At 40.4% G+C, this 13689-nt stretch overlaps 1 protein-coding gene and 1 pseudogene across 6 annotated transcripts in view; one reads left to right on the top strand and one right to left on the bottom strand.

The window, feature by feature from the left end:
• ATP9B (ATPase phospholipid transporting 9B (putative)) overlaps positions 1-13689 on the top strand; it is a 139314-nt gene that overhangs the window by 81857 nt on the left and 43768 nt on the right. For all 6 annotated transcript variants that reach the window (XM_023761177.1, XM_023761180.1, XM_023761178.1 and 3 more), the window contains one exon: positions 7004-7164. In XM_023761177.1, coding sequence (XP_023616945.1) covers positions 7004-7164 — 161 coding nt within the window. The remainder of the gene's footprint in view (positions 1-7003; positions 7165-13689) is intronic.
• On the bottom strand, positions 9839-10313 carry LOC102425366 (annotated as a pseudogene).

Genomic DNA, 13689 nt, shown 5'->3' with positions numbered 1-13689 from the left:
TGGCTGCTCCGGCCATGTCCTCTGCCTCTCCTGTGGTGGTGATGGCCACACACTCGCTTTTTGTGAGAGAGACTGTTCCTCTTCCATGTCCCAGCCTCTCCCATCATCTGTGCTGCAACTGTTCTAAGTCACTCACAGGAATAATTCCTTCAGAACCTTACTTTCTAGATAACAAAAGATAGGGAATACTTTTTTAGCTCTTTGAAAAGAGTCAGAGGATTCCCTGGAGTCACTCTGCCCTGGAATTCCAGGGTGGATGGCGTTCAACGCCCTGGCTGTGTAGTTAGTAATTTCCTTAACAAGTACTAACAGACCCCAGATTTTAGTAGTGGTGTTATTAATGTACATAAAAATACAAGATTGTTTTCCAGTCGGTAATGGGTTTTGTTTTCATTAAATGAATATTTTAAGGGTGTTTCTAAAACACTCACACACAATATTTAAAATAAGAGACTTGCTACATTCAGGAGAAAATAAAGAGGCACGTACCTCCCAGAAGAAAAGTGTGCTCGCTAGTGCAATCTCTGCTGTGTGGACACTGAAACGACTAGGAAATGAGAGGTGACACGGCCCGTCCGCCAGCGATTTCACAGGAAGTATGGTCTTCCCTTTCTTACTGCATCTGTTAAAAATGTTAAGACTCCTAATAAAAGCCTTTCTTTAAAAATATCAGTACCACTTGGAGGAATTATTAGGAAAAGCTATTTTTCATGTCCTGTGGCTATGAGAGTCCCCAGAGTCTGGAGCAACACAAAGCAGTCTGATCTCTGGCTGCACTGGGGCAGAGGCGTGCTGCTGTCCACGCACCGTAGCAAGGGCATTTTACGTAGTAAGGACTCAAGATCTGTTCAAATAAATATAAAGTTACCAAAATAAATTGTTTATGTAATTGGATTACATTGAAATCCAAATGTCTGGCTTCAAATTTCACTTATATGAATGATGTTGAATGTTGAGGTTTCTGGTGTCAGTGGATAGCTTAGATTAGTGAAGTAATTATTTTAAATTAGTGGGTGGTCTTGGCAAAACCATTTAAAATGGATAGCTTCCTACATTGTTAAGACAATAAGGTAGATATATAGTATATGCAAGATCTTGAAACCTTTAAGAGAAGCTGTTGTTACAGTTTTATCAACTTCAGAAGTCTTCAAAGAGCATTAGCACTATGTAACTGTGCTGACTGCCTACACTATTTTGGATGTCATATCTTTAAATATGCTTCCTTATATGATAGTAGTTTTTATTCAGGGAATTCCCCCCATACATAATCCACATTAAAGTCTAAAAGTTCTGTCTTGACTTCTGCATGATAAAATAGATACTTAGGGTTACTCCTTTAAAAACAAACAAACAAAACATGTGTTAACTATACTGAATTGGTGGAATTAGATATAAGTTCTGCTTTCACCAAAAGCACATTTTCAGAATTCAGAAAAAAGAAGCATCAAACTTGAGCGCCCTCTGCTGGCTAAGCCACAGCATACCAAACCTTTGCCTTGGCTCCCCGCCCCCCCCCCCCCCCCAAGAAATGTTACTATAACAATGGCAACAAAATGCCAATATGAAACATGACAGTAGTGTACACAAATTGTATTCACTGTAGTGTTGGAATGATAATGATTTTGTATGGTTTGGTCTCCTTTATATCTATGATTTTCAAGTAAGCTGTGTACTTTTGTAAAATAAGATCAGGACTACTATATGTTAGAAAATCGTGGGATTTTCTTAATATTAAGTGCTGGGTTTTAATGTAATTTGTGTACATAGAATACAAATTAAATTTCCAAATAGTTTCCAGACTGTTTTATATATTTGTGCATACTTATTTTTGTTTTAAATATGGCTTTGATGTGTCACAGTTGAGAATATTTGAAATAATAATAATTACTAAACAAAAAAATTGCTTTAAATTGGATGACTTTTTATATATTGGTTGCACTTTAATAAAGGTTCTAACATGACAGAGGGGCTGTCACAGTAACTGGCATGACAGATTGCCCTTCATGGACATATAAAGTAAGCCTGCATTTGTAAAAGCAGATCTGAGGTGTGTATATGTGTGTAGACATATTTTCATAGAAATGTCTATTTTATGGAATTTTTGACAATTATGGGAAGTATTCTATTGAGTGGATATGTGTCGTAGGAAATGCGAAGGCCAGTATTGAAATTTCTCAAATGATCTAGAAGGTCAGCAGTTTGAGAAGATAGCCTCATTCTGCATTCATGAAGCCCCCTTCAAACTTAGCAAGTAGTATGTTTGGATTTGGGGAGTAACTTCACCCTTTGACATCATGTTTATTGTAGACCAGCTGACCAAGTGGTCTGACAATAGTCATTGTCCTAAATAAGCTTGGAGTTGATCAGCTCCACATTTGTGTAAAGTAGCCCAGGGCTTTACTTTGAGTTTCCTGTCTCCTCTTTAAGTTTCTCACATTGATATGGAAAGTAGTTTTACTTCCTATTGAGTAGCTAAGCCTTGCAGTAATACCTTTTGTTTATATAAAAATATAACAACTCCATTTCTTAAAAATGTTAATTAAATGTTTAAGGAAAACATTGTAAGTAATAACTATGTAGTAAGCAAGGGAAAAACCTTAAATGTTGAATGTAGAATAATCTGGCAAAATTTGTTGGTAATTAAAAATGTAGGATAAGAAATATTCTTTCAAAATAGACTTTAAAATGTTTATTGTGTAAATATAGATTTCTGTTTTAAAAAATTAAGGTGATATATTGTAACATTAAGAATTGTCATACTGATATTTACTTAGGGAGCTTTTAAAGCACCGATTATTGAGCCAATAGACTAGAATGGCTCAAAGAAATGCTTCTTATTTCGCAGATCACTGAGGCGGTAAACGGTAATAGCTCAGACACATCTACCGTGTGGGCCGGCCTGCAGGTGTCACAGCACTTGACACTTAGTTGTTCATATCCAAAAAGGAATAAATAAGTAAACTCAAGAAGCGAAAAAAGGACATGTAGCATCACTTTTTTTAAAAATGAATACTTTTCATTTAAACTGGAAAATGGAAAAAATGATTGCTACAAGATTTAGTAGTTAGATTTAGTGTATGAGTTTCAGTTGTTTGGCATTTGAAGTACAAATGAAGGTCTGCAAATTATTTTGTTGTTTCTTAAGATTCTACTAAAAGTGGAAAATATAGGGCTGATTTGCTTCAAAGGTATTTGAAAGGGGTGAGCTTTTTATTAGGAATTTCAGTTGGGTTGTAGTGTAGCCCTATGTCACTCTTGGAGTCACAGTCCAAATTCTGCACAACAGGAGCCAGTGGGCTGGCTGAGACGCTCACCTGCTGAAAGACAGCAGCCTTAGGAACAGTGTTATTTTCCCCAGTCGTCTTTCATTATAAAGCTGTCCTTCTTTCTGTGTGCGGTCGTCTTGCGTGAGTTAACTGTGAGATTGGAGGCTTTTCTATTTTTCAAATTATATTGTATTTACAGGGAAAATATAAGACAAAGTAATATTTGCCTTTCTGCAAGAGTTGCAATCAGCCTTTTGACATTTTGCATCTTATTATTTTGCTATTCTAAAATATTTCCATGTAACAAATAAGTGTGAGTTTTAAGAGAATGGTAAAAGTATGTGATATTAACACCATATGATCAGCAGCTAGTGGTATGTATGCCTTTGTTCTAGATAGGAGTTTGGGGAAGTTTTTATCACATGAGACTTGGTTCTGGTTTGGTGTGCACATTGATTTCTTAGGAACTTGGTAGCAGGATGAGGTTCAACGCCAAGATGGATTGGAGTGGTGCTGTGTCATAGAGATAAGGTGGGTTCTCATTCGTCCACACGTGCATTAAAAAACGGGCTGATCTTTACTTGATTAAGCAGGAGAATACCGTATTTACCCTTTATTGTTGGTATAAACCATTATTTTCCTGAGCACCATTAGCTGTTTAAAACTTGGTACATAAATTAAAGAGGAGCTAAGTGGATTTGTGATCGCTGCCATTAGCGGCATTTTAGATTATACAGGCAATTATTGTGTTCATTATCCTAGAACAGCCCCTTCGCAGAACCATTGTGGTGTCTTAGACATTATGCACAAATTTTCCCTTAGAGATTAAAATTTCCAGTAGCGTATTTAATTTTGTTATCACAGTTGTTTCAAATAAAATAAATATTATGACAAGTAGAAGAAATTTTGCTTTACTAATATAGGAAGTTACAATAAATATTGAAAATTACTTCCCAGTGTACTTAATTTACCTTTTCTTACATAGTCATAATTACTTCAAGAGATATTAATTTATTTCATGGGTGAAAAGTCTTTGCAGTCAGAGCAAAAGGTATCTGGTCTGTTCCATGTCCCAGGAAATTTTTCAGAGTCACATGAAAACCCAAGTCATCACCTTTTTTACAGAATCTATAACTTTATAAGTTAACTAGTTTATATTGAATAGTTTCTAAGAGTCCAGGTTGCATTTTAGAGTTGAAGAAACTTTTAAAGATGTTTTAGAGGAGTATAAAAAATTAACTATTAATTGAAAATGGACTTTAAAAAAAAATAAGTTGAAATGTATCTTTTCTTCTCACCATTGTTAGAATTGGCAAGAAAAGCCAAGCTCATGCAATATGCTATAGCTTGGTTACAGTTATTTGCCAGGAAGAATCGCCACAGTTCAGAACAGCCTGCCAGTGGGAAGCGGGGCTTTGCTCTGCGGAACTTACTGCTTCCCTCCAAGGTGGCGGGTGGAAGAGGACACACTGACGCCCCGTCAATGAGAAAGGTGTTCACGCTGGAGTTTCTGCATGTCGGCTTGCAGTGGCTTGCTTTCAGACTCATCCTGTGTGTGCGCTTTCAGAGGAAACTTTGGCCCATTCCTGACTGTTTTGTCCCTGCTTTTCCAGTCTTCTTGAAAGTGTGAGGTAGTGCATATACATTTTGCAAGACAGAGATTCTTTATTTTATTACAAAAAAGACCAACTCTGGAAGGCCAGATTAAATCATTCCTTTCACTTTTTAATGGGATTTGGATGAATAGAGTAAAATATGCACTTTGCATTCATTGATAGCATCTTTAGGTTGAGGTAATTGAGTCTTTTTTCCCTGACTGAATGAATAATGACTTCATCTGACCCTCAGCGAGCCTGAGACTTAGGCCGCCTTTGTCGCAGCTAAAGGAGCTGGGCTTTGAAACATGCTCTACTTCCCTGGCTTAATTTTTCTTCATTTTAATCCAAAACCCTATTTTTCTCAATAATTCAAGCATAAACTATGTAGTAGTTGAAGGAGCGGAAATTGCAAGATATTTGTCCTCGTTGTGCTGCTTTTTAAATGGAGCTGATAAATCAGGCAGGTCTTCAGCTGCCTGGTTCTCAAGGGAAGCACAGCCATGGCAGCCCTGCGGGAAGCCCCAGCCCAGAGCCTGCAGGTCCCTCCAGCCATTGGTCCCAGGGAGAAGGCAGGCCTGGTGGCTCTGTAGCTGCGCCTGGAGGTGCTGAGCAGGTGACCCAAGGAGCCGTGTGCTTTTCTGCTGGATGCTTGGAGAAGGGCCTCGTCTCCTGTCACACGCAGATGCCGTAGATACTCCATATAGAACTGGCAGCTAGGTTTTCTTCCGCCTCCTGAATTAGGAGTCTGTATATTAAGTGACCAGATGAGACCACATTTCACAGGCCTTGGGCTTTATTCCTGCGTCTGGAGGGGGAGGGGCCTGCAGCAGGATGGGTCCTTGCAGGGGCGGGGCCTGCATACTCCAAACCCACCTTGCAGAGATTCCAGCTGCTCCCAGACCTCCCTGCAGACCGTGCAGTGGTAGTAGAACCTATACTGTGGACAAACGTCTTTCATATCCGGGTCCCAGTTGTCATTTTCATTGTTTCTACCCTTTTTTTTAAGGCCATGGAGTGCTAACCAACAGCAGTGCTGGCTGTGAGCGATAAGAAGTGAATCTATAAGCTTGGTTAGAGAAGAAAGCTTTCTATTTTGTAATTCTCTTTTATAGTATTTATTACAGGTGTTCATCTTATTTTTCCTACTAGATTGGCTGTTTCTTGTGGGTAAAATCTCACAGTTTACTCATTTTTCATGACCTTAGAGTTTAGCAAAAAAATATAGTAGACATTTCCATTTATTTTTGTAATGAATTTTCTTCACAGCTACACTTAATGGATTTTCTGACAAAGTTTTGTGTTTTCTCTCTAACTACAGGTTTAATGTTCTCATGAGAGTTTGTGGCAAATATTAATTCAAAACAGATATAAACTAAATACATAAAATGTAGGAAAGGCTAGCTTTTTATTGGCCAAAATTGTGGATTTCAAAAAGTACTACAAAATAAAAACAAGTTAACAATTAGCCCATTGAGAATTACAGTATTTAATTTATTTTATAAAAGTTTTGGCAATCGTTTTCTTTTTTAATTATTCTCTTTCAAAATTTGTACCAGATTCAAGAGAAACTCAGTTGGCAGATAGATGATAACCTGGTACGAATTCAGTTTCTGTTCGAGTCATACACGGCATGAGTGAGCACAGGGCCATGCCAGAAGCCCCCATGCTGGGCTTCTCCAGGTAGTATATAGGTAGCACCAGTTTAGAGACAAGGAAAATGGGGCTTAAAGAGTGTAAGCACATTCCCTGAGATCACACAATTAGTAAGCAGAGATTCAAATCCAAGTTTTTAATAATAATGACAATTAGAGTATACTAGTAATAACATGTATGTAGGCTTACCCTCTAACCAGGAGCTGTTCAGGTCTCGTGTAAACCTGAGGAAGACACTGTGATAACCCCATTTTACAGCTTGCCCAAGGTTAGCCAGCCAGGTGGCAGAGCCAGCATTGGAATCAGCCTCCACTAGGCATCCTGAGGAACCCCTTCTCCCTCTGTCTGGTTCTCAAGCCTTTCTCAAACGCCCAATACTATAGGCCAATGCAAAGGAAAATTTATGGATATCAGAACTGTCATGTATTCAGATGTGTAATGTTAGGAGCATTATGTTTATGTCTTAATTCCATGTTTTTCTTTCAGGTTGGTTTGTTGGACCTTGAACTCAATCAGCTGACCAAAGCGCTGTTTTTGGCATTGGTTGCTCTCTCGGTTGTTATGGTAACCTTACAAGGCTTTGTAGGCCCATGGTACCGCAATCTTTTTCGGTTCCTCCTCCTCTTTTCCTACATCATTCCCATCAGGTAGGTTGAAGAATTAAGGTAAAACAAATGTCTAGTTTCATTGAATATGAGTTTATTAACATCTGTTTCTCATTGTGAAAGAAATTGTTCACACAAAGCTCAGTAACTCTGGTGAATCCTGAGGAATCCTGTAGGAAGTCATACTGGGAGGGGGCAAAGTCAGTTTTGTTAGAATAGTCTAGAAATCTGATGCTTTATCCTATATAAATGTATTGATAATATAATCTTCAATAATTGGGTGATATAAACATAAAACATAAATCTGAATCCAACAAAATAGTATTTGCTTATTGCTGGTAGACTTTTTATTTCCAGTGCTCTTCGGTCCAGTGCAATCATTGACATTTTAAAGTTATCTATATTTCACAGACCATTTAATATACCTGTCAAGTTAGATAAAATACTGAGTAAGGCAGTCTTCTAATATGAACAATTTTTCAAAATGATAACCCATCTAACTCGAGATTGGGATATAAATAGTTAATATTAGATTGTGTTTAATTTAAAGACTAATATTTATAACAAATGTAGATAAGTCCATTTAAAAATATTTCCACAAAGAATATTTTTAATAGATACCCTAAATATATATGATTGAAATTTTCATATGAATGAGCAATTAAGCCCTAATAAATCATGCATAAAGTATGAACCCAGAATAGCTGTATTCTGTATCAAAGAGTGAACTAAACGTGTACCAGTATTAGGCACAACATACAAGCATTTGGAGAGAAAGGCATATCTTTATTTACAGACTGGTATCTCTAAAAGTTTATAGGAATGTCTCTTTCATTGACTTATATCATAGCAGTGGAGCTGTAGTTTGTCCCTGGGGCTCTGTACACAGAGCTGTTACCCCCGCCCCGCCCCCCCACCCCCCCCAACACACACACACACACACACACACACACACACACACACACACACTCACACTCTCTTCCAACTGCCAGCATCTCCTGTACTCATTTCTGGAACAAACTGCTTTTCTTGGGAATTCCAGGTGTTTTTTATTCTTTCATTAATCTTGTTTCTCTTCATTGCTGCTGCTTGTATCTGTTTTGCAATGTTATGTGATGTCACGTCTGAAGCAGAAGGCCCAGGGAGAACTCTGTCCTGCTCTTATCTGGGCCTCTCCTTTCACTGGTAGAAGCCATTGGAAGAAATGTTTTATTTCTATGTGATGTCTCCAATTTTTTCCTTCAGTAAAATAATAAAGAGACTTGGCACTTTCTCCTTTATCAAATTAACAGGAAAAAAATGATTCGAGTTTTGAAAATTAATACATAAGCATTTTAAAACTAAAACTAATTTTTATTGTTTTTAATATTTTGAGTATATATATTTAAAGTACAAAATTAGACAATACCTAATACTAGGAGAAGGAAATAAGTACTGTCTCACTTGACAAATTCTATAAAGGCTTTCAGATGTGTATATACATAGAGTCTTATAGTTATGAGGGTGCAGGTTACACACATAGATGCACCAGCACTCACACACACACCCTTCCTTTAGCCTCTGCACCCTCTTTGGAAGTCTGCTTATGAAATGGGGACGGTACCAGGCTTCTGTAAGTCTGTCTTGTTCTAGTGTTTCAGTGCACAGTTTAATATTTAACATGTTCAGTCGAGCTTGGAGAGACTTACTAGACAGAATTATAGTTGCACCTCTGTTTGGCTCCAAAAGATCTTTCAGGTACTTTACCCTGAAACTTCTGTCCTTCAGTCTGAGGGTGCAGCTGGACAGACTCGGCAGAAGGGATTAAAGCCAGGAAGTGTGGACAGTGTAGCACACTCCTTTAGGGAGTGAAAGTTTACATTTGATTCAACCAAGGTTATTTTCCTTTGCAAAATTTCCATAAACAGTGACTGATAATACATTTTAGTATTTGCTAAATACTAGTATGCTTTCAGTTTAATAAAGGATCAAGTTTTGATTTTTTTTGTTTTGCAAAGTGCACATTCTGGAAAGTGTTTTTTTGTGTGTGTTTTTTTCCTCTACTGACCTAACACTCCTAAAAGGTTTTTCCAATTTAAGAAAGTGAGGCTGTTTTATACTAGTAGACATTCTTTGGAGAATAAAATATGTTTGAATCACCTGATATAATTTACTTTGTCTTTCAATAGAAACATTACAAGATTTGACTCTTACTTTCATAATTAAAATGCATATACATTCCCTGGATTGTGTATCACTCACAACCAACAGCAGACTAGCCATCCAGTTCTTTACAGGACATTTAGTTCAGTTGGGTCAGGAACATGCAGTTCCTCATCTCGTTAGTTATCACCCCCTTGTCTGCAAGCGGTGAAGTGCATTAACGTCCTAGTTAAGAGCACTGTCTCATGGGGCAGAGCGCTTCCCTCTCACATGCGGCCCCCGGGCAATGGGCACAGTGGGGACTGTCCATGCGGCATCTCTGTCTGATGGTATCAGCACCTCAGGAGGCAGGGTTCTCTTCTCTTTAAAACAAGTTGGCCGTGCCAGCAAGATGCCCACATACTCATTCTGCCAACCAGCCTGCCGCCTAAAGGACTACCTACCACGTGCTCTACTCAGAGCTGCGCTCATTCACACACTGAGTGGATTATCAAAAATGTCAGATGACACACGTACAAAACTTGCTTCAGAATGTAACTTCCCTGAAGTTTTTTTTGTTTTGTTTTGTTTTTCCTGAACAGGTTTTATTACACAGACACGGGGTGGGGCTCAGTCCTTGGCTGCTGCCTTCCTCATGGCTACAAGGACATTGCTCAGCTCCTCTCTCTTTCTCTTGGCGTGGATGTGTGTCCCCACCCTTTTCTTGATGAATTTCAGGGCCCTCTTGTTCTTAGAGACCTTGAGCAGCTCCATGGCTACCCGTACCTAGGGGGCAAAGCCACACACCTCTCGGATCGTGTCCTGCACAAACTTGGTGTGCTTAGTGAGGCGCCCGCGGCGGCGGCTGTGCCTCAGCTTGCTCACGTTCTTGGTCACCTTGTGGCCCTTCTTAAGGCCCATGGCCATGGTGTAGCGCAGAGCTATGGCTGCTGCTCCTCAATAGCTGCCCTCCCTGAAGTTTTATTGCAAGAAAATTCTTAGGAGCTTATTATCAGCTTACAGGTACCCTTTCTGTGGCATTTTAAAATGTGTATTAACTTACCCAACATCTTTAGTTAGACCTCATTTTCCAGGTTGAATGCTTTCAGAAAAGAGTATTTTCAACCTTATGTAGACCTAGGGATAATATTTAGGTACTGATGGTCCAGGAAATATGTGGCCTGTACAGATTGCTAAAGACGCTGATATTAGAAGATTCGTTTTTTGAAAAGTGTGCCCAGGAGAAGAGATTGAGGATGTGCTCGACAGCCTTTGCCGAAGAGATGAGGCGTGTGACTCGTCTCAGCAGAGGCCAGGACTGGATGGTATAATCCAGGAGAAATCTGTGGAGGACCTCTTGTCTGATAATGTGGACCCCAGGTATACACAGGAGACTCAGAAAGGTTTTGAGATTGTCCTAAGGGCAGAAACATTGCCAGCTTGGACTGAAAGGAACAGGGACAAGACAAGATGAGAGAAGCCTGTCAGACTCCCCAAATCTGTAGGCTCAAAATGAGCTGCTAGAGCTACCTGGCTGCAAATGTGTGCTGACTACAGGAAAAAGGAGGAACGACTGAGGCCAGTGCCTCATGGCTGTGGGCACTATGTAGTTATTTGTATGCTCTGCATGTTAGTTCTTCAGTTGTGTTTCTCTGAAACTCTTCCTTGATCTGTGACTTGAAGTTTTACTCGCCCAGTGGTGAAATTACAAAAAGAAGTCATCTATTTCACAGTCACATGTATGAATGTTTCTGTGGGTAGTAGTCACTCTGTATTGTTTAAGGAATCCTCTAGTCCAGGTGTGAGCCCCCTCCTGCGTTAACTCCTAAATGCTGACTGGTCTTGTCTCTGATCCCTGAAAGGTGTTTTTTTAATGGTGTGAAGTAGATTTTCACATTTTTTCCATACCAATTGTCTTAGTACCCCTTACAGAAAAGACTTTTGTTCCCTCTGTCATGTACCAGATAATCATTTATGCACAGGTCTATGTGGGTCCCTACCCTCTTCCTTTGGCCTGCTTGTAGATTCTTAATCAAATAACAGACTGCCTTATTTACACACTGTGATAATAAGTTACTAATTGATAGGACAGCCCTTCCTTCTTGTGTTCTTTAAGAGTTTCTTTGCTCTCCCTGGCCATTTGCATTAATATTAAATCTGCCAAATCATGAATTGGCATATTTCTTAATATAAAAAGTTGTTAGAACTATTCTTAGATGCTTGATATTTTTTAAATGCTATTATAATACTATTTTTTAAACTATTTTGTATGTATTGGTTGCTGTTTATAGATGAATAAAATTGATTTTTATAAAATGATTAAGTCCATCAATTTTTGTAAACTATCGATTAATTATTAATCTGAGTCTGTTGGATTTTCTGTATAGATAATCACATCATCAGTAAATAATGACAGCTTTGTTTCTTTTGATTCCTTGCACCATTTATTTCTTTTCCTTGTCACTATAGCAGAGATTTCCAGTATAACATTAAGTAGAAATAATGATTATGGACATTCTTCCTTTGTTTCCATTGCAAAAGGCAGAACTTTTTACATTTCACCATTAAACATGCTATATGTTTTCATAGAAACCCTTTTATATGTTAAGGAAATCTTTTCTTATTTTGCTTAAAGTTATTTTTAAATCATGAGTATAATTTTAAGACTATTTTCATCTTTAAATTTTTATTTTTTATTAATATGATAAACTTATTGATTTTCTAATAACATACCTACTTGTATTTGGGGGGAGAAAATGCAATTTGATCATGGTACAATACTCTGTCTTGTATTATTAGATTCTACCTACTTGTGCTTTTTGTGAAATTCTTGCATTGTTACACAAGTGAGGTTGACTTATAACTTTCCTTCTCATGACATTCCTTTGTGTTTAGTGTCAAGATTTTGCCAGTCTCCTAAAATACACTGATGAGTGTTCTCTTACTTTCTCTTCTCTAACATATTTTATTTAGAATTATAAGTATTTATTTGGATATTTACACATTGGGAGGCCATGTGAGCCTGAACTTTTTGATGTGGAGAGAGATGTTTGACAGAGTTAATTTCTTTAATAGTTTAAATACTAGAGGCCCGGTGCACAAAAATTTGTGCACTCGGGGGGGCATCCCTCAGCCCAGCCTGCCCCCTCTAACAGTCTGGGAGCCCTCACAGGATGTCCTGCTGATGTCCCTGTGGGGAGCGGGCCTAAGCTGCAGTCTGGCCTCCCTCTGTGGAAGGCAGCTGGCCGATCAGGTATATAGATACTTTCTGAAGGCAGCACAGACTCCTTCCTTATTTCTTTCCTCTGTAGTTGGAGAATAGGGGACTAAAAGGTAGAGACAGAACTGTGGCTGGGCCTGGGGCTCTTGTAGGCAGCAGAAAGAAGGATAGGGCTGGGGAAAGTCTAGACATGGTTTTCTTCAATTGTCTTCCCTTCCTCCGGGCCCCTCGCTCTGTTCTTTCCTTGTCATGGTGGACGCTTGGGCCTCGGACTGACAGGAGCCCAGCGATGGTGAAGTTCAGCCCCCTCACTTCTCAGCTGAACATACAACCGCCTCACATTCCAAGTGGAGCTGTTTTCAAGTGGCTAAAGTGCTGGCAATTCATGCCTCCCGGCCTTTCCCCTCTCGGCTTTCCTCCTTGGGTCAGTTGCAAACTTCACCGAGACACCGAAGCAACTCTGCCCTGGTAGTTCTGCACCGGCCCCTGCCCGGGCCTAGCCAGGCACTCTTTCTTGAGGTCTCTGGGTCCACAGTCTGAGCTCAGGGAGGTCACCCAGAGCCTGTTCCCCCAGACAGGTGGGGAAGGGGGGCTAGCTTGAAGAGCTGGAGGAAGATGGCAGAGTAAGAGTTGGTATGAACCAGCGCCTGCTTAGCCAGACTTCCTAAGCTCCCCACCGGGCCCAGGCTGAGCCCCTTCCCCACACCAGGAGGATCCCAGCTGAGGTCCCCTCCCTGCACCCAGCGCTCTCCTCCCTGTTCTACCACTGGGGGAAGGGAGCAGCTCACCTGCTCTGGACCCTGCCAACCTGGCAGGCTGAGGCACAGGCAGTGCAGCCTAGGGTGCTGGTGGCTGCGAGCCATCTCCCCCTCCCTGAAGCGTGGGGCGGGGTTGCAGCAGCTCACAGCCGTCCCTGGGCACCATGCATGGAGACACCGCTCTCCACTGAGCCACCATCCACCCAGGACCTGTGGGGTTGGAGTGGCCTCGGGCTCCCACTGGCCCCACTAAAGCCAGACTCGGCTTGGCCGGCCACCCCCGCTGCCCGAGGGCTGCGCATGCCCCATGGGCCTCATCGCCCTCATGAATCGCTGTGGTCCGGCCGTCTCATCCCAGGAAGTGGCCATCCGGATCACCATGGCTCACTCCCCGGTGCAGTTGGGCCTGCCCAGCAAGCATATAGGCAGGAGCTGGGCCTCTGAGGGGAAGGAGGAGGGATGCGCGGG

The sequence above is a fragment of the Myotis lucifugus genome, unplaced genomic scaffold, assembly GCF_000147115.1.
Source record: "Myotis lucifugus unplaced genomic scaffold, Myoluc2.0 scaffold_200, whole genome shotgun sequence".
Lineage (NCBI taxonomy): Eukaryota > Metazoa > Chordata > Mammalia > Chiroptera > Vespertilionidae > Myotis > Myotis lucifugus.
Note: the sequence above shows the minus strand (reverse complement) of the source record. Positions and strands in the feature narration are given on the sequence as shown.